This window comes from Schistocerca cancellata, chromosome 4, assembly GCF_023864275.1.
Source record: "Schistocerca cancellata isolate TAMUIC-IGC-003103 chromosome 4, iqSchCanc2.1, whole genome shotgun sequence".
In the NCBI taxonomy this organism is placed as follows: domain Eukaryota; kingdom Metazoa; phylum Arthropoda; class Insecta; order Orthoptera; family Acrididae; genus Schistocerca; species Schistocerca cancellata.
Genome location: NC_064629.1, coordinates 862,743,102 through 862,769,262, shown reverse-complemented (window position 1 = coordinate 862,769,262; position 26,161 = coordinate 862,743,102). Strand labels below are relative to the sequence as shown.

General features: G+C 42.9%; 1 protein-coding gene across 2 annotated transcripts in view; it reads left to right on the top strand.

Annotated features, from left to right (window-relative positions):
• Window positions 1–26,161, top strand: part of LOC126184992 (SRSF protein kinase 3) — a 380,865-nt gene that overhangs the window by 164,894 nt on the left and 189,810 nt on the right. For both annotated transcript variants that reach the window (XM_049927704.1, XM_049927703.1), the window contains exons 4-5: window positions 11,011–11,119; window positions 20,345–20,432. In XM_049927704.1, coding sequence (XP_049783661.1) covers window positions 11,011–11,119; window positions 20,345–20,432 — 197 coding nt within the window. The remainder of the gene's footprint in view (window positions 1–11,010; window positions 11,120–20,344; window positions 20,433–26,161) is intronic.

Sequence of the window (26,161 nt, the reverse complement as noted above, 5' to 3'; positions counted from 1 at the left end):
CTTCCTGAGGCAAAAGGACAGTAGCATTATCTTTATCAGCGCGCAGGACGACTGAGTCAGTATCCTCGTGCAGCTTTCGTATCGCACATCTTTCTTCCTTGGAAACATTGCTTCTTTGTGGATGATGCTTCGTAATTGCTCAACAGGTTTCTTGTCTGATTTCTTCAGCAGAATTCTCCAATAGTGGTCAGACAGCTTCTTCAATGGCACTGATGAAAGACTATATCGGCAAAGTCTTTGGAGTAGGGGCAAAATTTAGCCCTTTACTTAAGACAGACAACGTAGCTTTGTCCAGATCCTTACCTATCAAATTTATGACAGGATGTCAAATAACAGAGTCCACCTGAGAAGGCTAGTCCAATTGGCTGTACTTGGTAATCTGTCTTTTTGTGGACACTTCGCAAACCCAGCCTTCTCGGGTGGACTTTGTTATTCGACATCCTTCTCAGATTGATCAAGAGGCTTCAGAATGGCAGCCTCATGCTGGAGACTATGAAGGCTCCCCAAGTACAGAAGATGTTGAATGCCAAGCTACTTGGAGAATATCCCACCAACAGTGAGCTGAACACTGGGTTAAATAGTGTTAAAAGTGTTGTAACATGGTGCAACATTATGGATATGCATACAAAAGAACTGCAATAGGAATGGGAAGGTGCAAGGGTAATGGAAGTCCAAAATGTTATAAAAGGGGTTTATGGTGAGCTCTAAAAGTAAGCATCGTTTATTCTGCTGAAGTTGCCAGAGTATATTGCAGCAGAATTTCTATGCCATAAGGTTATTCCTTATGTCCCAAATCCAGTGTGCTGGTTGAAGTGCCAGTGCTTCAGTCACACCATATGGGTTGTAACTATCGGGCTACGTATGGATGATGGGGCAGTGTGGCACACAAACAAGGTCTTCAGTGCACTTCCCCAGCCAGGTGTGTTAAATGATTCCAGGCCCATCCAGTTTGTCTTTGCTGAAGAAAATAAGATTCAGTAAATTAAAGTTCCCCAACAGTCTCGTACTCTGACGTGAAGAAGGAATTCTATGCCATTCAGCCACCAAATTTTGCCAAGTCTCTTGTCTCAGTGTTGAAGCTACCTGTCCAGAAGGTCAGTGTTAGCTCCCAGACTAAAATGGTTGAGCAGGGCACATCTACCTGCACCTGTAAATGCAGCTGCCAGCTTGCACTGCTGGTACTGCAGCCCAGTCATCCTATCACTGAAGCAGTGAAAGTTGCCGAATGTAATGTCAGTGTAGTTAGCAAACCCTCAAGGCAGACATTAGAAGGGATCCAGCAGTGTGCTGCTTTTAAATCAGCATTGACAACGTCCCCCAAAACCCAGGTTTGAGAGATGAAGGTTAAATGGCTGCCCACGTAGGGGAATGGAACAGTCTCCATAGGCGACAAATGGCGAGAGGGAGGCGACAACACAGGAGAGCCCAGTCATGTATATGTTGCCATATTAATCAGGGAGACGGTGGCCCCAGTGTCGACCTGAAAACTGACATCCTCTGTGAAAATGCGGAGCGTGAGGAAAAGCTTCCGTATCGATGGGTCATCCTGTCGGGTCATCCTGATATCTTGAGGCCCAGGAGGGGGCAGGTCTGGATCGAGTCAAGTGACTATGACAAACCGATCGGATGTGGCCCTCCTTGTTACACAGCGTGCACGTTTTTAGCAGTGGGGACAATCAGCCCGCGAATAGGCAATAAAGCACTGTGGGCAAGATGGTAGTGGGCCGCGCGACCACCAATGAGGGGCGACCGAAGGCGCCGGCACCATAGTGACATCGGAACACGAGGAGTCCCGACGGCGCTGGCCCTTGTCGGCCGGGCCATGTCGACATCGCGAGGGTGGCACCCGCCATGATGCCGTGATCGCTGCCACGTGCGGTTGCACCATAAGACGCTCGTTAGCCGCTTGAGCAGTTTCAAAGGAGTGGGCAATGCGGAGAATGTCTTCCAAGGAGGGGTTGTCGAGTTTCAACGCCGCAGTAGGGACCTCAGTGTTGGGAGCCAGCTGAACCACCACATCCTGGATCAGGGAGTCTGCATACGAAGCCTTACACCACTGATTGGTGCACGTAAAATTGCATCGACGGCAGAGATCCTGCAAGTCCGTGACCCAGGAACGATACGATTGACCAGGCTGTTTGTGGTACTGGTGGAACTCCAGCCAAGAGGTGACTACATCGTAGCGTTGGGAATAATAGTTTGTCAACAAAAGGCAAATCTACTGGAAAGAGAGAACCACAGGATCGGACAACGGTGACAACTTGCGGAGAAGGAAGAACATGTCCGGAGAGGGCCAAGACAAAAACAACAACCACTGCAAGGAGTCGTCCGTGACTTGAAAAACCGTGAAATAAAAAGTCGTGAAATGTTGTTTCAGCCAATTTAAGTAGGTTTCCCAGTACTCTTTAGCGTCATTAAAGGGTGGAAACGACGGCGGACGCAGGAAAGCATCGGACTCTGAAGCTGGTGCGGTAACGCGTCCCGGGCATCGACTTTGTCCGTTGGCAACTGCAGCGATTTTTGTAAGATGTTTAACTGGAGCTGCTACTACTGCATGAGCTGCTGCTGTTGCTCCAGCAGACAGACCAACTTCGCCTCCATACCAACAACGACCACCGTTTACCTCGTCGCCAAAAATGTTGTAACTGCGACCAGGACGGTCTTGGGGTAACAATGACGGAAAGCGCGGCAGGACACGCGGAGAGGCCTGCGAACAACAACACAATGGAAGAGGACGGACACGACAAATGAAGGACAAAACGAATACAACAAGATCGAACAACGGAGTGAGAAGGAAACAAACATGTCCACTCGTACACAGAACAAGAAAGTAAGCTGTCTAATGTGAAGCGAGGTGTAAACCAACGTACGTGAGATTAGACTGGCTGGCTAAGCACAAGGCGGGCGCTTAAGTACACTATCGGGGGCACCGCTATTGGCCGCTGGGACCACGTGTTCCACTGTGGCGCCCTCACACTAAAAGCGGGCCAGGAGGCGCGCGCCGCCACAGCTTACGGTGCAATCGTGCAGAGACCTCTATGCGTCTACTACGTCCATGACGTCTGGCGCGGAATCAAATTCCCCGGTGCGCGGTGCCAGATTGACATTTGCCTGAGGGAACCAGTGAGACACCCCCCCCCCCCTCTCCACCACTCCCCTCACCTCACTGTTAAAAATGGCTTCCATACTACAGTGGAACATTAATGGTTTCAGGACACATGGAGGAACTGAAACTGTTGGCACAGGAATGCCCCCTTTGCTTGTGTTCACAGGAAACATGTTTTAAAGTGTCTTCTGTCCCTGTCCTAAAGGGCTATACACTCTATTGCAAGATGACCTGACTGAGGAAAGGGCCAGTTGGGGGGGGGGGGGGGGGGTGTCGTAGTGTTTGTCAGGAATGCACACCACTTCTCCGCCCTTCCCCCAAACTACTCACATGCAAGCAGTTCCACTTGAAGTCCATGTGTTTCAGGGAACACTTTCCTTATTATATTTATCTCTGCTCTATGCAATTGACTCTGAAGCTGTAAAATGTCTTATTGAACAACTCCCATGACCATTTCTCCTACTGGGAAACTTCAATTCCAATCATACAGTGTGGTGTTCGGCCACTACTTGCACTCGGGGTCAGATTTTGGAGAGCCTCTTGACATCTCATGAGCTGTGCAGCCTCAACATGGGCACTCCCACTTATTTATGTGCTGTTACTGCATCATTCGTGGTCATTGACCTCTCATTCTGCTCTCCAGCCCTTGCAGACTCTCTTCAGTGGGAAGCCACTGACCACCTTCATTCCAGTTACCACTTTCCACTCCGTAGTCAACTATTGGATGGAGCTCTTCCTGAAAGGATATAGGCATGATGGATGATCAGTAGAGCCAACTGGACACTGTTTGCTCAGCTGGCTGTGTTTGAATTCAACAGCAGCATGCAGGAGTGGGTCGACCACATCACATGAGTAATCCACCATGCCACTGACCTCTCCATCCCAAAGTCCATTCATCATCCTAGGAGGCCACCTGTGCCTCAGTGGATTAATGAGTGCCATTTAGTCATTTAAACCTGGCATGCAGCTCTGCGATGGTTTAAGAGCCGCCTAGCGGCAGGAAACCTTGGAAGTCTTTAGATTAGTGAGGGCAAAGGCTTAATGCATCATCAAGGAGAGAAAGAAAAGGTCATGGCAAATGTTCTTGAATTCTGTTAACTGTTCCACTTGTTGTACTACAATATGGGATAGCCATTAGGAGGATTTCCGATAAAGGCAGTCGGTCACCTGTACCAGTGTTGTTCAATTGGGATGTCACCAAAAAACACCTGGAGTTACTGCACAGACAATGGCAGAGAATTTTGTGTGTACTACTGCCATTGCCAGCCAGGATACAGTGTTCTGTTGTCACCTAGCCACCATGGAATGGAATGGGATGAGTTGGACTTGAGGTCTAACAATTCAGAGTCCTATAACTGCCCATTCTCCATGTGGAAGCTGGATTTGGCACTGTCTGCGACTTTTGAAACTGCGCCCAGTCACAACTAAATCTGATGCAGCATGTTGCAGAACCTGAGACTAGTTTCCAATGAAATTCTCTCACATTGTTTTCATTCGATATGACAAACAGACAGGCAACTTCCCTAACTCGTGGAGAGAGGCAATTTTGAACCCTTTTCTCAAACCAGGAAAGGACCAAACATATCCCAGTAGTTACCAGAGCATCGCCTTAACGAGCTGTGTAGGAAAGACCTTGGAGTGAATGGTTAACCATCATCTGGTCTGGATGTTGCAGACCAGGCAGCTTCTAGGTCAGTCTCAGTGTCAATCCAGAAGATTGTGATCCACTGTTGACAATCTGACCTTGCTAGCAGTGGCTATTCAGCAGGCTTTCATACATAAACAGCATTGTGTAGGTATATTTTTTGATATCAGTAAGGCATAGGATACTACTTTGAGACACCTTGTTCTAGGGCAGTCCACTAATGGGGTTTCTGTGGCCATCTCCCCATCTTTATTCGGTCCTTTTTATTAAACCGCTTTTTTCGATACAGAGTTAGTTATGTGCTTTCGAGTAGTCTTGAGCAAGAGAATGGTGTTCCCCAGAGTAGTGCTTTAAATGTTATCATCTTTGGCATGGCCATAACCAGTATCACGTCTGCGGTAAGGTGTCGTGTACAATGTGCTCTTTATTTGTGGATGATTTTGCTGTTTCCTGTTCCTCTTCCAGTATTGCAACAGCAACTCATCAGTTGCAACTTGCATTGAAGAAGCTGGAGAAGGGGGCAGCAAAGTTGTATTTTTGCTGTACCTGAATTGCGTATATGGGACACCGTTCTCCGTTTTAAAGACTCTGTGTGGTTTTTGGGCCACATTTTAGACTTCAAGTTTTTATGGTTACCACACCTGAAGGCAAAGGCCCAGAAGGCACTGAACATTTTGAAGTCTCATAGCCACTGGTGTTTGGGAGCAGACAGGACATGTCTGCTCCAGTTTTATAGGACTTTTGTTCAATTGTGGATGGACTATGGGTGCACAGTGTACAGAGCAGTGAGGTTTTTGTATCTGGAAATCATTGATGCTGTGTACCTTCAGGGGATCACGGTGTCCACATGCACCAACAGGACCAGCCCCATACCCAATGTTTGTGCTGAGGTTGGTGAACCCTCACCATCTGGTGGCAACATCTCGTGGTGCATCAGGCCTGTCAGCTCCTCACTACTCTCACCTCCTCAGCACACAGTACTATTGCTCATCCAGCTATGGAACACCTCTTTACGAATTGTCCATTGGCAGCAAGGCTATTTGGGATCCTTGCGAAATGTGCCCTGTAGTCCCTTGGTGTGGGGTATGTTCACACGCAGATCTGGAGTTTTAACTGACTGCCACCCTCGTTACTGCAGAGGCCAAGAGTAAGTTTAGAGTCAGTGCAGTACAGGAGAGACTGCACTCCTGTTTCTGTTTTTAATGTGATATTTTCTGACATTTTAAATGAGCACCACAACTATGTAGTTGTCTTGATAGACGGGTCTAAACAGGAAGACACTATTTATTGGGGCACTGAAGCAGATGAGATGTACAATAGCTGCAAAATTCCTCATCTGTTGCAACTCCTTCAGTGCCCTTCATTCTCTGCAACACTTGTATCTAGCAGATAAAGTAGTTAAAGATATTCAGGACACTCTGTCTACAGCAGCTAGGGAAAGTGGTGTCCTTCTGCTGGGTGCCAGGGCACATGGATATTGCGTAGAATGATAGGGCAGATGTGGCAGCCAAGTAGGTGTGTCTTGATCCTTAGTTAGTTCAGTGTACCACCCAACTGCATCTTCTTGTCTCGCTGTTGCGGTACAGTGTTATGCGTCAGTGAAAAGATGAGTGGCTGGAAGTGCCAGACAATAAGCTTGGTCTAATAAAGCCTACAATGCAGCAATGGTGTATGTCCTTCCAGCCACTCAGACAGGATGAGATTCTCCTTACTTGTCTTCGCATAGGCCACTGCCCTATGAGACATGGCTTCTTGCTCCAGCGAGAGGATGTTCCAATGTATGGTGCTTGTGGCATACCATTCACTGTACATTACATTTCATTAGACTGACCAGAGGGCGGCAGAAGATTTGCCTACAGATCTGCTCCCAATTTTAGGCAACATTCGCACAAATGTAGTGAGAGTTATAAGGTTTTGTGATATGTCCAACTTGTTTCCTAAAATTGCGTGGAGATGTTCTTAATGTGTTTGGGTGAGTAGCTCATCCTTGTTTTTTGTAAGTGGTCAGCCAGTCACATTTCCCTGTGCCCTTGTTTTAGCTCTTATGTGGTTTTACATCTGTTTTAATTGCAGGCATAGCACCAGTCAAACTTTCTCAGTTGTCTTCAGGCATGTGACATAGTGAGTGTGTGGCTCAACACGAGTGGGGTGGGAGTGGGTGAATGAGTGTCATTTTATGAATTTCCTCCTCACTGTGTGCAACATTTTTAGAGACTTTATCCACATTCGTTTGTTTTAACGAGGGTAAGGACACTGATAAGCTCTCCATTGAGCCCTTTGTCGAACACACACACACACACACACACACACACACACACACACACACACACACACACACACCTCTCTCTCTCTCTCCCCCCCCCCCCCCCCCCCCCACACCTACAGCTGGATGCAACATTGGTAACTGTACTGCCAGAATGTATGGTGAATCTGTGTGCAAGTTAGACTTGAGCCCACAAGAATTGTCGACTTTTCATAAAATCTGTGGTAAGTGCCACAACTGCTGTTTTGAGGAAATCGCAAAAAACTTCCAGAAAGCATTCCTTTTTGATATCCTTATTTTTTTGTAGCCTAAACAAATGAAGACAGTTAATCTACAAACATTTTTAGAGAAAAGTTACTGTAAAACATTTAACAACAATAAATAGCTGTTGTGTTTACTCAGTCAGATTTTGGTAAAACAGTTTGATTGCTTTTTTGAGATAAGGTATAATCTTATTTAAGTCGTCCTTCTTCTCAGTTTTCAATCTGGCTGTTGGTTTGAGCTGGGGTAGATCTAAGACTTTTTGGTTTCCATCCTCACACCTTTTTTGAACTGTTCAAAAATGAAACACGGATCCCACAGTGGATTGGGGTCCTTTGGTTTGGAGCCGAGTGTAGGGTCTCAACCAGAGGCTTCGTCGACTCTGTGACGGTTTTGGCTGCAGATTTCTAGACTTGCACTATTGGGTGGGGAATTCTAGGACGCCCCTAGATAGGTCAGGGGTTTACTACGCAAAGGAAGCGGCTACTCGGGTAGCAGAGTACTTGTGGCGTGCACATGGTTTTTTTTTTTTTTTTTTTTAGACTAGGCAGTAGTGCAAGGTGTTCTGATGAACACTCACCAGTCGATGTGCAGGCAGGGAAATCAGGATGCTCTCAGTGTAAAGACACTTCAGCTATCAAGATATTAGCCGTAAATTTTCAGAGTGTTCAGAATAAAGTTCCTGTATTTACTGCCCTCCAGGAAGTGTGTGGCACTCAAATTATTCTCGGGACTGAGACCTGGCTGAACCCTGAGACAGGAAGTTCTGAAATATTTAGTGAGGGTTGGAACGTGTATCGGAAAGACAGATTAGACACCGTAGGAGGGGGTGCCTTCATTGCAGTTGACAAAAATATTGTGTCTACTGAGATCAAAGTAGAGCGAGATGTGAAGTTATCTGGACACGTTTAACAGGGCTAGGGGATATAAAGTTAATTGTGGGGTGTTATTACCGGCCACCAGGTTCCACCGTGACAGCTCTAGAATCATTCAAAGGGAGTCTACACTCTGTATCGCAGAAGTACCCGGATCATGCTATATTAGTCGGAGGTGACTTCAACCTACCTAGTATAGCCTGGGATGTCTATGGATTAATTACAGGTGGTACAGACAAGCCTTCGTGTGAATTACTTTTGAACACATTATCCGAAAACTGTCTTGAGCAGCTAAATCGACAGCCAATGCGTAATGGAAATATTTTAGATCTGGTAGCCATGAACAGACCAGACCTTATCGACGGTGTCAGTGTTGAGACAGGGATTAGTGATCATGATGTCATTACGACTATGGTTACAAAAGCTAAAAAGTCGATCAAGAAGGCTAGGAGTGTATTCTTACTAGGAAGAGCAGATAAGCAGTTGTTAGCATCCCACTTAGTAAATGAATCGACTTCATTTACTTCCGGTACGATGGACGTGGAAGAATTATGGGCAAATTTTAAACACATTGTAAATCACGCATTGGACAAGTATGTGCCGAAAAAGTGGGTTACGGATGGAAAAGACCCACCGTGGTTTAACAGCGCAATTCGGAGAACGCTCAGGAAGCAAAGGCAGTTGCACTCGTGGTACAAGAAAGATCGGGAAAACGAGGACAGGCAAAAGTTAGTAGAGATTCGTGCTGCTGTAAAAAGAGCGATGCACGAAGCATTCAGCCACTACCACTGTCATATCTTAGCAAAAGATCTTGCTGAAAACCCAAGGAAATTCTAGTCTTACGTAAAATCATTAAGCGGGTTGAAGGCTTCCATCCAGTCACTCACTGATCAGTCTGGCCTGGTAATGGAAGACAGCAAGATGAAAGCTGAAATTTTAAATTTAGCATTTGAGAAATCTTTCACGCAGGAGGATCGTACAAACATACCACCGTTTGAGTCTTGTACAGATTCCCGTATGGAAGACATTGTGATAGACATCCCTGGGATTGTGAAGCAGCTGAATGGGTTGAAAATAAATAAATCGCCAGGTCCTGATGGGATTCCAATTCGATTTTACAGAGAGTACTCCACTGCATTGGCTCCTTACTTAGCTTGCATTTATCGCGAATCTCTTGCCCAACGTAAAGTTCTGAGTGACCGGAAAAAAGCGCAGGTGACGCCTGTATATAAGAAGGGTAGAAGGACAGATCCTCAAAATTACAGACCAATATTCTTAACATCGGTTTGTTGCAGGATTCTCGAACATATTCTCAGTTCGAATATAATGAATTTCCTTGAGACATAGAAGTTGCTGTCCATGCATCAGCACGGCTTTAGAAAGCATCGCTCCTGCGGAACACAACTCGCCCTTTTTTCACATGATATCTTGCGAACCATGGATGAAGGGTATCGGACGGATGCCATATTCCTTGACTTCCGGAAAGCGTTTGACTCGGTGCCCCTCTGCAGACTCCTAACTAAGGTACGAGCATATGTGATCGGTTCCCAAGTATGTGAGTGGCTCGAAGACTTCTTAAGTAATAGAACCCAGTATGTTGTCCTCGATGATGAGTGTTCATTGGAGGTGAGGGTATCATCTGGAGTGCCCCAGGGAAGTGTGGTAGGTCGGCTGTTGTTTTCTATCTACATAAATGATCTTTTGGATAGGGTGGATAGCTATGTGCGGCTGTTTGCTGATGATGCTAAGGTGTATGGAAGGTGTCGCCATTGAGTGACTGTAGCAGGATACAAGATGACTTGGACAGGATTTGTGATTGGTGTAAAGAATGGCAGCTAACTCTGTTTATAGATAAATGTAAATTAATGCAGATGAATAGGAATCCTGTAATGTTTGAATACTCCATTAGTAGTGTAGCGCTTGACACAGTCATGTCGATTAAATATTTGGGCATAACATTGCAGAGCGATATGAAGTGGGACAAGCATGTAATGGCAGTTGTGGGGAAGGTGGATAATCGTTTTCGGTTCATTGGTAGAATTTTGGGAAGATGTGGTTCATCTGTAAAGGAGACCACTTATAAAACACTAATATGACCTATTCTTGAGTGCTGCTCGAGTGTTTGGGATCCCTATCAGGTTGGATTGAGGGAGGACATAGAAGCAATTCAGAGGCAGGCTGCTAGATTTGTTACTGGTTGGTTTGATCATCATGCGAGTGTTACAGAAGTGCTTCAGGAACTCGGTTGGGAGTCTCTAGAGCAAAGGAGGCATTCTTTTTGTGAATCACTACTGAGGAAATTTAGAGAACCAGCATTTGAGGCTGACTGCAGTACAGTTTTACTGCCGCCAACTTACATTTCACGGAAAGACCACAAAGATAAGATAAGAGAGATTAGGGCTCGTACAGAGGCATATAGGCAGACATTTTTCCCTCGTTCTTTTTGGGAGTGGAACAGGGAGAGAAGATGCTAGTTGTGGTACGAGGTACCCTCCACCACGCACCGTATGGTGGGTTGTGGAGTATGTATGTAGATGTAGGTATCAGAAAAAGGTGTGTCCTACATTACTGGTAACTTTAACAAGAAGTATATCAAAAAATAGGAATTAGTTTACTTGAAAACATTACACAGCTTTCCTGGTACAAGTTTAATAACCACTTCTCAGCTGCTGCAACTACCGCAGTCAACTTTGTTGCATTTGCAAGAATGTTGTGTGTAAGATGAGTGCTGCAGCATTATTTGTCATTTGAAACAAACTGTAGTGTAAATCTCCCCCTCCTCCCCTCTCCACCGCCATTCTCCCAAAACTTCTGAACTGTTCTGAAATCATTTATTAATAATTTGATCTTAAATTTGCAGGAGGTTATCATCCTGTGAAAATTGGTGACCTGTTTCATGTACGATATCACGTTGTTCGGAAACTGGGCTGGGGTCATTTTTCAACTGTATGGCTGTGCTGGGATCTAGCGTAAGTATTATAATGAAATGAGTAAGTTAAAAATTTTTGTGTTTTATTATTAAGTTATATTTGGACATGAGCTTTTGGTAACTATAATTGTGTTTTTTCTGTTGGTACACTTTCCGTTATATAATAACAACAAAAACAATCAATTTTATATTATACTTTCATTATATGGATGTCATTGTCTCAGCATCTCACATTTAAGTAAAGTTCACCACCAATCATTCCCATCCTTCTTCATTTCTCACATAATCTTTTAGCATTTTTTCCATGTCTAATATCAACTTCTTTTACAACTGTCCTGTGCTTTTCACTTTGACTGCTTTGTATTTCTGGTTTCAGTTTGTTTCCACAGTGCTCTATTTCAGAAAGTATTAACTTATATAGTACCATAACACTATTGTACACAGGCTACCCATTTGCTAGCAATAAGAGTGTATCAGTTTTCCTTTCGGGGTTGGGAGAGAGGCACAATGAATGCATTAACGTGAGAGCCTTCTGTTGTGAAATTACAGCTTTGTTTCCTTTCGACTAAAATTATTCCTTTCTTTGATGCAAGTGCACATAATCATTTACAGGTGAATTATGATAGGTACAGTGGTTGATGAAATGGTGTGATGTAAAGAACTGGTACCTCCAGGATAAACCAGTGTTACAAATTCGTTATCAGGTGAAATCATTGTTTAGGTGGAAAAAATGCAGCAAAAGGCATGTGGGTGGACACCACAGCTGACACCACTCTCATGGAGGACAAGTATGGATGTGGTCACTAAGGGATACACACACATGGAGTGGGGTTAGTGAAGGTTCAAACTAGGTCATCCATAACTAGCTGAATCTCTGCAAATAGCTATCGTTATTCCTCCGTGTTGGTAAAGGAACTGAGAATTAGATTGCAGGCAGCTAGATAATACTTTTTGTGTTTTAACCCAATGTCTGGTACTGATGGCAGAATGCTAAGTTCTACTACTGTTCTGAGATAATCTCATGGAACTTTGAGGAAATCGTGATAGCCTCTAGTACGAGTAAACCAAGAATCCCTTTAGCAGTTCAGTTAGCTTATTTGCATGAAAAATTGAGGAATATCCATACAATACACACCTTCATTAACAAACAACAATTCAATCCTTTCTGCAATTCTGTGAATGTAGAACCATTTAAAATAAGATATTTTGCTGTGACCTTTGTCCCCAGGCCAAGAAATGTGTGGCATTTGTTTTGTGTCCCAAAATGAAAATATTTGGATCCAACAAATATGAACTGTAATGGTGTATAAATTTGGCTTATACAAAATAGGACCACTGGCAGCAATTTCTCTACTATGACAAGGTACTGAATAAACGATGACTTAACACAATGAAGCTGATGGACCTATTACATATGTTCACCATGTTTTAACCATAAAATCAGATGGTCGTATGTTCCATGTTCTTCACTTTCGACTTCTTTATTTGTGATTTAAACCCATGTTTTACGTTTATAAGTGGCAAGACTAATTGTTTTACTTGTTGTAAGTGCATTGTTGATGGCTAGTGTGCGCCAGTCTGCCGTGAATGGTTCCAGTGTTACATGAGCTGTGCACGTGCTTGAAATATTGTTGAAGGTTGTTTTGTTCTATGTCGGCTGCCGTGTTGTGCTATTGTGCGCATCCTTCCCATGTGTAAAAACATGTAAATAGTGAATATGAATATGGCTAACAGAAATCACTTGTCAAATTTAGAGATTGAAGAACTCTTGAACAATGGCTTAGAACTTGACGATATTTCGGATGACATCGGTGATTTTTGAAAAGACAATGAAGACTCATGTGAGCTGGAGAGTAAAACCTGTAGTGCTGATAGAAATGATGGTAGTGAGTATGAAGAAGCTAATGCACAAGTTTCTATTGGTCAGGTTTGTCATCAGGTCAACAGCCTGCCCTTGATAATGAATGGTGTTATTTTGATGCACTACCTGAATTACCTCTGTTCAAAGAAACAAGTGGAATTCAGGTTCCTGTCGATTCATTAGCTACAGAACTAGACCGTTTGTTGCAATCTTTTGACAGAGCATGTTTCTAAAAGTAAAGTCAGAGACAAATATACATGCTACTGATACTATTTCTGAACTTCGCCGTCAGAACAAAATCAAACCAAAATCTTGATGGAGGAAATGGAGGGCAGTGAGGATACATGAAGGATATCAATTTTTTTGCAGTCGTTTTGCATATGTGTGTTGCAAAGAAACCTAAACTTAACAGATTATTGGTCTCAAGACCATGTGCTTGCTTCATAACTTGCTTCTCAGCTAATGTCATGAGACAGATTTTTTGCCATATTCAGGATGCTGCATGTGGACAATAATATGCTATGGATACCTCAACAAGAACCAGACCATGACCCTCTGCATAAAATAAGACCTGCTTGGGACTTTTCACAGAAAGATGCAGAAAAGTCTTTTACCTATCACGAAATCTGACTGTGAATGAAGCAGTATGTCCTTTTCGAGGAAGAATGGGATTCCGTGTTTATATGAAAGACAAACCAGAGAAATATGATATAAAACTATACGTTGTAAGTGATGCTCAAACAGGTGACATGTGCAGTGCTGAAGTTTATACTGAAGGAAAAGGAAGTGTTGACAATTCTGTCAAATCCCTGTTGCTGAGGCTATGTTCCTTTTACTTGGGAAAAAGGACATGTGGTATACATGGACAGATTTTATACAAGTCCTGCAGTCCTTGAACTATGGGAAATAAATACATTGGGAGTTGGAACTGTGATGAACAGGATTGGTTTTGCCTAGAGACCTAATAAATCAAAAACTAAAGAAAGGAGAAATGACATTTCGTCGCCAAGGACACCTTTCTGCTTGAAATGGAAAGACAAATGTGATATACACGTGTTGCCAACACAGCATAAGATGACTGCTTTGCATGTCAGTGTAAAATCCAGGAGTGAAAATGTTGAGGGAGTAAACCCAGACATTGTACTACAGAACAGCTTGCCTAAAACAGGTGTTGACAGAGGAGAACAGCTGCTGAGTTACTATCCCTTCCAGCAAAAGACTGTAAAATGGTGGAAAAAGATTTTCTTCCGTATTTTTATGAGCGCAGCTGTGAATGCCAACATTATTCACAATATCAAAATATCAAAAAAGTGTGTATTAGCAGATTTTATCTGTAAATTAGCAAAGCAATTGGTTCAAAAGGAGGAGCAGAACTAAATAAAGACACACATTCAGCATCTGGAGTTGCAAGTGCAAACACTCTAACAGCACGTCATTTTCCTGACAAGGGAACCTCCCCATCGCACCTTCCTCCGATTTAGTTATAAGTTCGCACAGGGACAGGGCTTGAAAAACTGAACACAGATCAATCGAGGGAACAGGAAGAAGTTGTATGGAACTATGAAAAAAAAGCAAAATATACAAACTGAGTAGTCCATGCGCAAGGTAAGCAACATCAAGGAAAGTGTGAGCTTACGAGTGCCGTGGTCCCGTGGTTAGCGTGAGAAGCTGAGGAACGAGAGGTCCTTGGTTCAAGTCTTCTCTCGAGTGAGAAGTTTAATTTTTTATTTTCAGAAAATTATCAAAGTTCAGGCACTCACACATAATCAACTTCGCTCTCCAAAATTCCAGGCCATGTTCAGATTTGCTTGGACATATGCAGAATTTGACGATCTACACACAGAAACCTTTGAAAATGTAAAAAAAACATATGTTTTGACAGAGCACAGGGAAAACTGTGCGACTGTGAAACTGTTGCATTCATTTGTTGCAGTTTATGTGACAAACTCTTATGTTTTCATCACTTTTTTGCGAGTGATTATTACATCCACAAGAAAACCTAAATCGGGCAAGGTAGAAGAATCTTTTTACCCATTCGCCAAGTGTGCAAGTTAGGTGGGTCGACAACATATTCCTGTCATGTGATGCACATGCCGTCACCAGTTTTCCTGTGGAGGAATCGGTTGACCTATGACCTTGCGATCAAATGTTTTCGGTTCCTATTGGAGAGGCACGTCCTTTCGTCTACTAATCGCACGGTTTTGCGGTGCGGTTGCAAAACACAGACTCTAAACTTATTACAGTGAACAGAGACATCAATGAATGAATGGTCAGATCATAACTTTGCGAAAATAAAGTAAGTAAAATTTTCACTCGAGGGAAGACTCGAACCAAGGACCTCTCATTCTGCAGCTGCTCACTCTAACCACGGAACCACGGCACTCCTCAGCTCACATTGTCTTTGATGTTGCTTATCTTGCGCATGGACTACTCACTTTGTATATTTTGCTTATTTTTTCATAGTTCCACACAACTTCTTCCTGTTTTCTCGATTGATCTGTGTTCAGTTTTTCAAGCCCTATTCACTGTGTCAATTTATAACTAAGTCTGAGGGGGGTGCGATGGGGAGGTTCCCTTGTGAGAAACTGCCACCAATGGAAAAGAAAACAAACCCAGCTAGAAGATGCAAGGTCTATTGGGAATAAGAAAAAGCTGCAGAAAAGGTAGTGAGGAAAGAGACAAGATACTACTGTAGGCCATGCAACACAGGCCTTTGTGTTCCCAAGTGTTTTCGCCTACCATTCCCTACAACTTATGAAAATTTTGTGCACTTTGGGGGAAAAATAAATATGATGAAAAACAGTATCTTTAGAGTAATATCTACAGATTGCCGAGCGGTCTAATGCTCGGCTTTCTGGAATGTGAAGGAGCGCCTGGTCCCCGGTACGAATCCGCCTGGCGGACTTGTGTCGAGGTCTGGTGAGCTGGGCAGTCTGTGGATGGTTTTTAGGTGGTTTTCCATCTGCCTTGGCAAATGCGGGCTGGTTCCCCGTATTCCGCCTCAGCTAAACTATGTCGGCGGTTGCTGTGCAAACAAGTTCTCCACGTACGCATACACCACCATTACTCTACCACGCAAACATAGGGTTTACACTCGTCTGGTGTGAGACATTTCTTGGGGGGGTCCACTGGGGCTGAACTGCACAATAACTCTGAAAGAGTGATTTGGTGTGGCGCAACGGAGGGGTGAAGTGGACTGCGGTAGTCGTTGTGGGGTTGTGGACCACTGCAGCTGCGGCAGGGATGGAGCCTCTCCGTCGTTTGTAGGTTCCTAGTTAACATACAATACAATACAATATCTACAGATCTCTGTATAATTTATTTGTGCTAAATGTATACATGTCCATAAAGAGGAAGGATGGAAAGTTAAGCTGATATAGTGCCTAAAGAGGTAATTGGATTAGTAAATTTATTAAAAAATTGTAAATTGTAGCAAATTTCCTCAGGATCTGGGTATTAACTGGATTGCTGACCCGTTAGGCTCCAGTGTGTTAATCTCATTTCTGGTGACATTATCTACATTTATATTGTTATTTGGGTCAATGTGGTGAGACGATTGGGACTATCGTAAGTGGAGGCATTTCAACTAAGAATTCCATTTGTGGAAGAAAAGGTAAGAGAGACGTTCAGTAAGCAATGCAACACTTTTTTTCTGAAAGCCAGTTGGTTTTATTCAGGATGCCAGTAAAACATATATGCCCCATTCTTGTGGTTACAAAACCTTATTTATGAACATAATCTCCATTCAATGTGATGGCCTTATGCCACCTTACTGGGAGGGTATGTATGCCCAAACGGTACTGCTCTACTGGTCGATGTCAAAGTCATCATCTTGCGGCATCAATAACCACCGCATCATACGTGTACTGCTTCCCACAAAGTGCATCCTTCATTGGACCAAACAGATGGAAGTCAGAAGGTGTGAGATCCAGGCTGTAGGGTGGATGAGGAAGACTGGTTCATTGAAGTTTTGTAAGCTGTTCTCGGGCATGCAGACTCGGGTGAGGTCTTGCATTGTCATGGAGAAGGAGAAGCCAGTTTGCATTTTTGTGGTGATGAACATGAACATGCTCAATATGATACTGCAGTGCATGTGTTATACTGAATTATGATGCAAAGTTCCCTCAGACATGCATGAATGCCCGAAGGAACAGGCACTACAGTGACTACAGCTATTATGAAATACATTAAATGTATTTGCAGTTGGGAATATGAACAACCATCAGCTATATATTGGAATGATGACAGTGAAAATTCGTGCCAGATTAGGACTCGAACCCAGATTTCCCACGTACCGCGAGTAGTCTCCTTACCATTTGGCTATCAGAGCACGACTCGTGGCCAGACCCAAACTTGCATTTGTTGTCAACCATGTGTCTACAACCTTGTAAGTCCATTCTGTATATTCCCACATGAATGTTGCTTGCCTGGTGTCAGCAGATAAATACAGCATTGCAGTGCCTTTGTTGTGAATTATGATGCATGTCCGAAGGAACTTTCCATTGTAATTTGGAATAACACAGGCAGTGTAATATTGTATTTATCCGCTGACACGGGGCAGTGACTTTCAAGTAAAATGTCTCTTCTGTATGGGAATAAATATAATGGATGTGCAAGTACAAGTTGTAGACACATGGTTGATGACATGTGGAAGTTTGGCTCTGGCCATGAGTCTTGGTTGGATAACCAAATGGTAAGGTGACCATTCGCAATAAGCAGAAAATCCGGGTTTGAGTCCCAGTCCAGCACAAACTTTCATTGTCACCATTCCATTATACAGCTGACAGCTGCCCATATTCGCAATTGCAAATACATTTAATGAACTCATGGAAGTCTCTTTTCAATTTCCTGAGGGTACTAGAATATGCTTCAGAGTTGACCAGTGCACAGGACATCAAATGGAATAACCCCATTAGTGTCCCAGAAGACTGTTGATATGACTTCATCGGCTGAGGGTGCAGCTTTGAACTTTCCCTTCAGAGTTGGTGTGGCACCACTCCATGGATTGCCATTTTGTTTCAAATTTGATGCGATGATCCCACGTTTCATCATCTGTGACATTGTTTGATGAATTTGTCTTGACAATGTACGACAAAAAATTGTCATGTTTGGCCTTGTAACACATGAGCAATTCTGCACAGATGGTCCTTCGTTGCTCTTTATGATCTCCTGTTAGGAGGTGAGGAACCTGGTGGGCACACAGCTTTGAGTGCCCCAACTAGTGGACAAATGTGTCAGCACTACTGAAAAAGACGTACAGTTGTGCAGTGAGATGTTTGTGATTTGTCGATCACCTTGAATAAGAGTCCGCACGTTCCAACACTGCGGGCATCAAGCTGTGTGTGGTCGCCCAGCATGCAGGAGATAGGACAGGTTTGCGTGACCTAGTTGCGATGATGACAGATGTCTTACCCAACAACTTGCCATGTTTTTGTTCATTGCCAGCTCTCCATAAACATTCTGCAAGCGCCTATGAATAATTGTGATGCTCTGCTTTCCCGCCAAAGTAAACTCATTGACAGCTCACTGCTTGGAATGCACTTCAGTTACAGACACCATTTTGAAGGGTATGTAAAGCACCACAACCTATCAAAACTTCATGAAAGTAAAGGGACTGAAGCAGGAATATTCCACAATGTCCCATAATAAATTTCAAACTTTTTCAACCGAAATTAGCTGGGAAATATAATGTCTTGCATTACTTAATGAACACCCTTTGTAATTTGGAAAAAAGGACTTATTTTCTAAAGTGGGGACAACATTGCACTTCAGAAACTAAAGATAATAAACTTCCTGAGCTACGATAGTGCCAGTGTATTGAGAATCTCTTGGGTGTGCCTATAACCTACAATTTAAGGTAAAAATGACTTAATAAGACCAAAACAAATTCTTTACATTTGTTTTCTTGTTTTGCTGTTAGCCGTGTCAATAATACCATGAATGTTATTAGACAAATCCATTTGTTGCACTTCAGTATAATCAGAAGCCTTTAGATACTAGTAAGAAAATCTTTATTATTAACTTGTGCATTTATGTGTAAGTGTGTTTAATATCTGTATGTCACTTTGAAGTTTGACAGGTGACTGTGATGCATTAATTCTGTAACTATACAAGGTTAGCTTACTAGTTGCATGTAAGGCTTAGAAGGCTAAAAGCAGTGTCATATGTATATGTTAATCACAGATAATACATATATGAGATCTGTTCAAGAAATTCCGGAACATTTGTAATTTTGTGCCAATGGTATGTTGGAGCGAAATGCGGTTGGCATCCCTGCACAGGCCTGTCTCAGTGTGTAAATACCAGAAGTTTCATTGTTGTATGTCTGTTCATTGTTGTTCAGTGTTGTATTGAGTAGAACATTGTGTCAAATAGCATGCAAATTTCGAGATGGCAGAGTTAAAGGTGCAATGCGCCTGCATAAAATTTTGCACAAAACTCCAGAAAAGGCGTACAGGGACACACCAAATAATGCAGGAAGCTTACAGTAATGAGTGCTTAAGTCATACGTGGTATTACGAATGGTTCATGGGATTTAAAAATGGCTTGACAGGAGTTAAAGGTGACCCTTGTTCAGAACAGCCTCCAGTGTCTGCCAATGACACTCATGTCAGCAATGTCAATGAAATTTTGCCTGCCAGTAGGAGACTAACTGTCCAAGAGATTGCAGAAGAATGTAACATTTCAGTTGGACCCTGTCATGAAATCCTGTCACAGCATCTTGGAATGCATCATGTTGCCGCCACGTTCATACCACAGCTCATGAGTCAAGACCAGAAAGACCTCCACCTTGCAATCTGTGAAGAGCTTTTGGATCATACAAATGCGAATCAGATGTCCTTTAAGAGAATTGTAACTGGTTATGATGATGAAACCAAGTTTGTCTTCACAGTGGATTGGGAAAAACCAAAAAAAAAGCTCGTCAGGTCAGATCAGATATGAAAGTTTTCTTCGACTTCGAAGGATTTGGTCATTATGAATTTGTGCCACAGGGACAAACTGTTAATCGATGGTACTATCGGGATGTATTGTGGTGCTTGCAAGAAAATGTGAGAAGGAAGCAGCCGGAAATGAAAGGATGAAGATCTGCAATGATAGATGAGAGAAAAGAAAATTCGTGGTGTTTCGTGCGATCCGGCAAGAGGCGTACCAAGTCGGCTTCCAGAAGTGGAAGCCGTGTTGGGAGTGGTGTATCAGTTGTGGAGAAGTGTATTTCGAAGGAGCCCATGTATAATAAGTAAAAGGAAGTGTAGAAAAATTTTGTGAACAAAGTTCTGGAAATTTTTGAACAGATTCCGTATAATTTCATTAATAGAAAGATGTTAACGGTTTTTTGATAATTAAGTTTGAGAATAAGGAAAATCTTAAAAATGTGATAATTTGAAACAACATTAATTTTTCCAGGACCAAACGATTTGTAGCTTTGAAAGTTGTGAAGAGCGCTGCCCATTATACGGATACAGCATTGGACGAAATAAAGTTGCTCAAAGCAGTAAGTAAACTTATATTCAGTGGGGGGGGGGGGGGGGGGGGGAGGGTATGGGGCAGAGAGAGAGAGGGAGAGGGGGGGGGGATTTCTCACTGTTGATGCATAATTTGCATTCTGCTGTATCCCTGTAACATATATAGATATTGTGCCATACATTCTAGTATATTTCAGCAAATGATAACCACATCTTGGCAATGTTTAGATGAATTTTCTGTCCAGCATGTTAACATAATGGTGCAGGGTCCACAACTGTACTAATTACTTGAAATCAAATAATAGTACCAGTGACACTGTTATTTGATTCCAAAATACTAGAATGAAACAAAATTATTGCTAAAATACCCTACAAGATCCCCTTGTGCACTAAACTTCCATAAGCCTCTTTCAGAATAGTCATGAGTCGACAGAAAGTGCTGTACAGTTAAGACCTTGCCTTTTGGTCTGAGACTGCAAGGAAAAGATAAACCTTTCTTGGATTACCTTAGTGGCTCGACACACTGTACTTCCTCCTACCTGTTCAGTTTTTGATGTCCCTTGAACCAAATATATAGCACACTGGAAACTTTCCCACCTGGTTGTGTGGCTATATCTGGATGTGCACATAAGCATACCTACTTCAAATAATAGTTCAGGATGCCATTATGGTGCGTTTATTAATAAACACCATAAAATAACACACAGTTTCTCAGTGTAATATACGAAATTCCATATAATACTGAAAACAGAGAGCACAGCTGACATGGAGTTCAGATTAGGAGTTTAGCCTGATGCCGACTGACTTAGTTGATACCCAACAAAAATCATTAGCAGATGCTGAACAATATTTGGCGGGTTCATACTTTGTTGATAGTCTCCATCATGATTTGTTTCTTATTACAATTAGTTTACTCTATAGTGTTGTATTATTATTATTGTTGTTGTTGTTTTTGTTGTGGTTGTTGTTGTTTTTGTTGTGGTTGTTGTTAGTAATTGTAGTAGTAGTAGTAGTAGTAGTAGTAGTAAAGAGGCTTTAGTTGCTCTTAGATGGTCCCTAGTTGTTGTTATTATTATTTTAAAAATGGATTCTGATATTAATATTTGGTACAAAGAAAGTAATTGTTTCACACACGAATGTGATTGTTCCCATCTATAATTGCTATGATATATATGCTCTCATTCTTTGTTTGCCGCCATCATACTTGGGCTTGCATTGAATTTTTCTTTGTGTGCTTGCTATACAGTGAAATGTGTGTACTATTTGTGTGCTATATCCATTCTCTAAGGCTTTTTAATTCCTCTCTTGTGGAAAAAGCAGCTTTTAGGAAGAAGCTTTTTACAGCTGTCAGTTTATGGATTATTACTGAAGGACCATACTAACACTTATTTTCTGTACTTAACTCTGTTGCTGCCAAAGAATTAGATAAGCTTTGTACTCTTCAGTAGGGCTGTATGTAAAGATTTTTGTGACTATGGAACACAGATGCTTCAAGCTGTATTGAGCATTAGAGTATTAGATTAAATGTTAGTAGGCAACGGATTGCATTTCCAAGTGAGTTCCAGTAAGTCTGCCCTTTAAAAGATGTTAAGGTTTAAACCTCCACCTTCAGGTGAATTTACATGTGCTATTATAAAATTTGTGTTGTGTTGTGTTGTGTTGTGTAACACAACACACACATCATACTACCACACTTAACTCCACCGGAAGGTGGATGTAAACAAACAGTGACTAGTAACAAAACTTGTTGTTTAATTCAATGTTCCTGTCTGTCACTCAATGTCTCCTCCTATGTGCTGAGTAGCAGTCTATCCTATTTCATACTGTTGTTATCCCATCTTGGATTTGATTGTTGTTTCCAGTACTTCTTTTGTTCAGCTTCTCTCTATTTTGCATTTTTTCTTGCTGCTGTCTATGTTTCCTTTTGTTTTTGTGCATTGGTAGCCAGCAGAACTTCAGTCTGAAAATGTTTCCATTTGTTGTTTATGATTCTTTGATGTTATTCGTTCCATCTCCTTTTGTATTTCTGTAATCCAAGCAATTGTTGCCAACTTTCTTCAAAAATACAGCAATATTTATTTTTTTGGCCTGTGTTTCATTTCATAGAGATTTCCAGGAAAGCCATCTTTGCTTTGCCATTGACCTCCATATTCCTTGCAACTTTTTACTTCTAAAACATGGTTAAACAATAAAGATGATAATCCATTCCCCTGTCTTACACCGCTTTCATTTCAAATGACTGGGATATTTTGCACATAAATTTCACATTGCATATTGTGTGTTGTGTGTTTTATGAAGGTGTTTTTTTGTGAATTGAATGCATTAGTGCATCTTCTAGTGATTTCTGTGACTTTTAAAAAAATAAACATCACAGAATGAAAGAGAATAATTCGAATATCTCTTAGACATTTGATTTGAAAACACTGGACTTACACTTAAAAGGAACTCTAAATCTTTAAGTAGTTCCCCTGCCTTCTGCATTGCCCTTAAAGAGATTTGGTTTCCAGTACTGCGGACATTGGCCCTTCGTGGATGCTGGGGATATTACAAGAATTGTGGTACCTGTGACAGGGTGTTGGGCGTAGTTTGCACATATGTCCTGGACACTCTATATAGTGAACTTGTACCTCTTAATACACCTTTGGAGGCTGTGGCTGTTTGGGTAAGAGCAATCCAGGATATTACGATCTGCAGTGCTTACGTCCTTCCTGATGGTGAACTGTCTCGGAACAAATTGTTTGCATTGGTTTCTCAGCTACCCCCACATTTCCTGATCTTGGGTGATTTCAATGCCAATAACCCTTTGTGGGGTGGAACCGGGATTACTAGCCGTGGTGAATACCTTGAAAACTTACTGGCTCAATTTGACTTATGCTCTTGAATATTACTGCCCCCACAAACTTCAGTGTGGTGCACGGAACTATCTTGGTCATTGACCTTTCTACTTGCAGCCCTCGTATTCTCCCATCCATCCACTGGAGAGTCCATGGTGATCTGTGCAGTAGTGACCATTTCCTGGTCATCCTGTCCCTTCTAGTGTCACTCCCCTAGATGCCTATCCAGATGGGCTCTTAACAGTGTTGATTGGGGTGCTCTCATCCCTGCTGTCTCCATTGACTCCCCGCTGCATGGAGATATTAATGAGGCTGTCCAGAAAACAACTACAGCCGCTTTTTGGCAGATGATTTAGTGATCCCCCGTTCGTCAGGTCCGCCCCAACGGAAGACAGTACCTTGGTGGTCATAAGAAATCGCAGAGTTCATTAGGGATTATAGGTGGGTTCTCCAATGCCATAAGTGGCACTCATCTGTGAAGCACCTCATTGCCTTTAAGTAGCTCGGTGCCCAGTTCTTCCACAAAATGAAATGACAGAAACAGCATGTTTCAACCATCAGACCACGTACCTCTCCATCGCAGGTTTGGGCAAAGATCAGACACCTATGCGGAGATGAGACACCTGCAGGTGTACCTGGTATTACCTTGAATGGCATTGTCTACACTGACCCGGATTTTGTTCTGTATTATACTCGGCCCCTGCGCCTGAGAACTATCAACCTGCCTTTTGTGTCCTGAAGCAGCAGATGGAGCAAAAGCGGTTATATAATACTATATGCCACCTAGAGCCATATAACTCTCCATTCAGGAATTCCTCAGTGTCCTAGCCCACTGCTCTGATACAGCCCCATGGCCAGATTGCATTCACAATAAAATGATCAATCACCTATCAGTGAACTGTCAGTGTCATATTCTTGCCATCTTTAACCACATCTGGAGTGAGGGTGAATTCCTATCACAGTGGCGAAAAAGCTTCATCGTGCCAGTACGGAAACTGAGTAACCACCCTCTAGAGATGAACAGTTATTGCACAGTTAGTCTCATCAATATTGTCTGTAAGTTGCTTGAATGCACGTTGAGCTGGTGGCTGTGTTGTCTCCCTAAGTCTTGGGGTTTTCTGGTTCCATCCTAGGGTGGCTTTCAGCAAGACCATTCCACTACTGATAATTGGGTTTACCTGCAGTGTGCATTTGAACAGCTTTTGCCCAAAGTCAACACCTTATAGCCATCTTCTTTGACCTGCAAAAGGCTTATCACACCACATGGCGACACCACATCATAGCTGCCATACACAAGTGGGGTCTCTAGGTTCTGCTCCCACTTTTATCCAGAACTTATTGTCACACCATATTTTCTGGGTTCACATTGGTGCTCCCACGGTACCCTCCATATCCAAGAGAATGGGGTCCTGTAGGGCTCTGTTCTGAGTGTGTCTTTCTTTCTAGTAGCCATCAGTGGTCTAGCAGCAGCTGTGGAGCTCTTAGTATCAGCCTCCTTGTATACTGATGATTTTTGTTTCTACTAATACTCTTCTAGTGTGGGTGTCGCCAGACGCCAGTTGCAAGGTGCCATATGATAGGCGCAGCGATGGGGCCCTCACCCATGGCCTCTGGTTTCCAGCCACCAAGATTCACATAATGCACCTCTGTTTATATCGTACCATTCACCCATAACCAGAACTTTACCAAGACAACCAGCGACTGATTGTGGTGGAGATTTACCGCTTTTTAGGACTGGTCTTCAACGCTCGCTTGACATGGATTCCCCATCTTTGATAGTTTAGCGAAAGTGGTGGTTGCACCTTAATACACCAATACACTTTGCTGCCTGGGTATTACCAGCTGGGGTGCAGATTGCACTACCCTTCTGCAGTTTTACAAAGCTGTGATACAATACCATCTTGATTATAGGAGTGTGGAATATGATTTGGCATCACCCTCAGCATCACTGTCACTGGATCTGATACACCACTGTGGGGTTCAACTTGTGACAGGAGCCGTTTGAACTAGCCTTGTGAACAGCTTACTAGTGGAGGGTGGGGTCCCTCCATTGCGGATCATATGCCAACAACAGTTTGTCAATTATGCTGTACATATTTGCAGCTCCCCTAAGCATCCTATTTTCCAAACATGGAAATCCATCTCCCTCAGTGGTAGCCTAGATCAGGGATTACAATTGCAGTCTGCATCTGGTTCCTCCTCACTGTATACCAGGTGTGTCCTCTACCACCTCTCCTTTGGGTCCACTCACGTATACCTCAATGGTGCATCCCTCGGTCACAGCTTTATTCTGCTTTTTACAAGGTTTGAAAGACTTGGTTCATCCCGAGACTCTCTGCCACCAATTTTTCTCCATCCTTGGTGCATCCTGGGGTTCAGAAACAGTCTACACTGATGGCTCAGTGGTTGCTGGTAACATTGGTTTTGCTTATACTCATATGGGACATACTGAGGAGCGTATCAGTTCCTTCACTGGTGAGCCCTTCCTCATCTGCAGCAGTTCCTTGAGCAGTTTTCAAGCTCTTGACTAGTGTTACCATCACCATCCCTTGGTCACTACTATCCAGGATTCCCTGTATTCCTTTGAACAATGTGGACATTCAGTGAACTTCATCTGGATCCCAGGTCACGTCGGGATCCTGGGGAATGAAGTCACTGCTAGCCAGGCCAACTGGCTACCAGTAAGCCAACTCTTGAGATCGATATTCTGCAAACAGACCTCAGATTGGTATTACACTGTCAAGTTTTAGGGATCTCGAATACGGAATGGCTCAGTCTGATCCACCAAACTAACTACAGGTGATAAAGGAGGCTACGAATCTGTGGAGATCCTCCATGCAGGCCTCTTGCAAGGACTCTACCATCCTTTGTTGGCACCACATTGGTCATACTTGGCTGACCCATGGTCATCTCCTCCATCATGA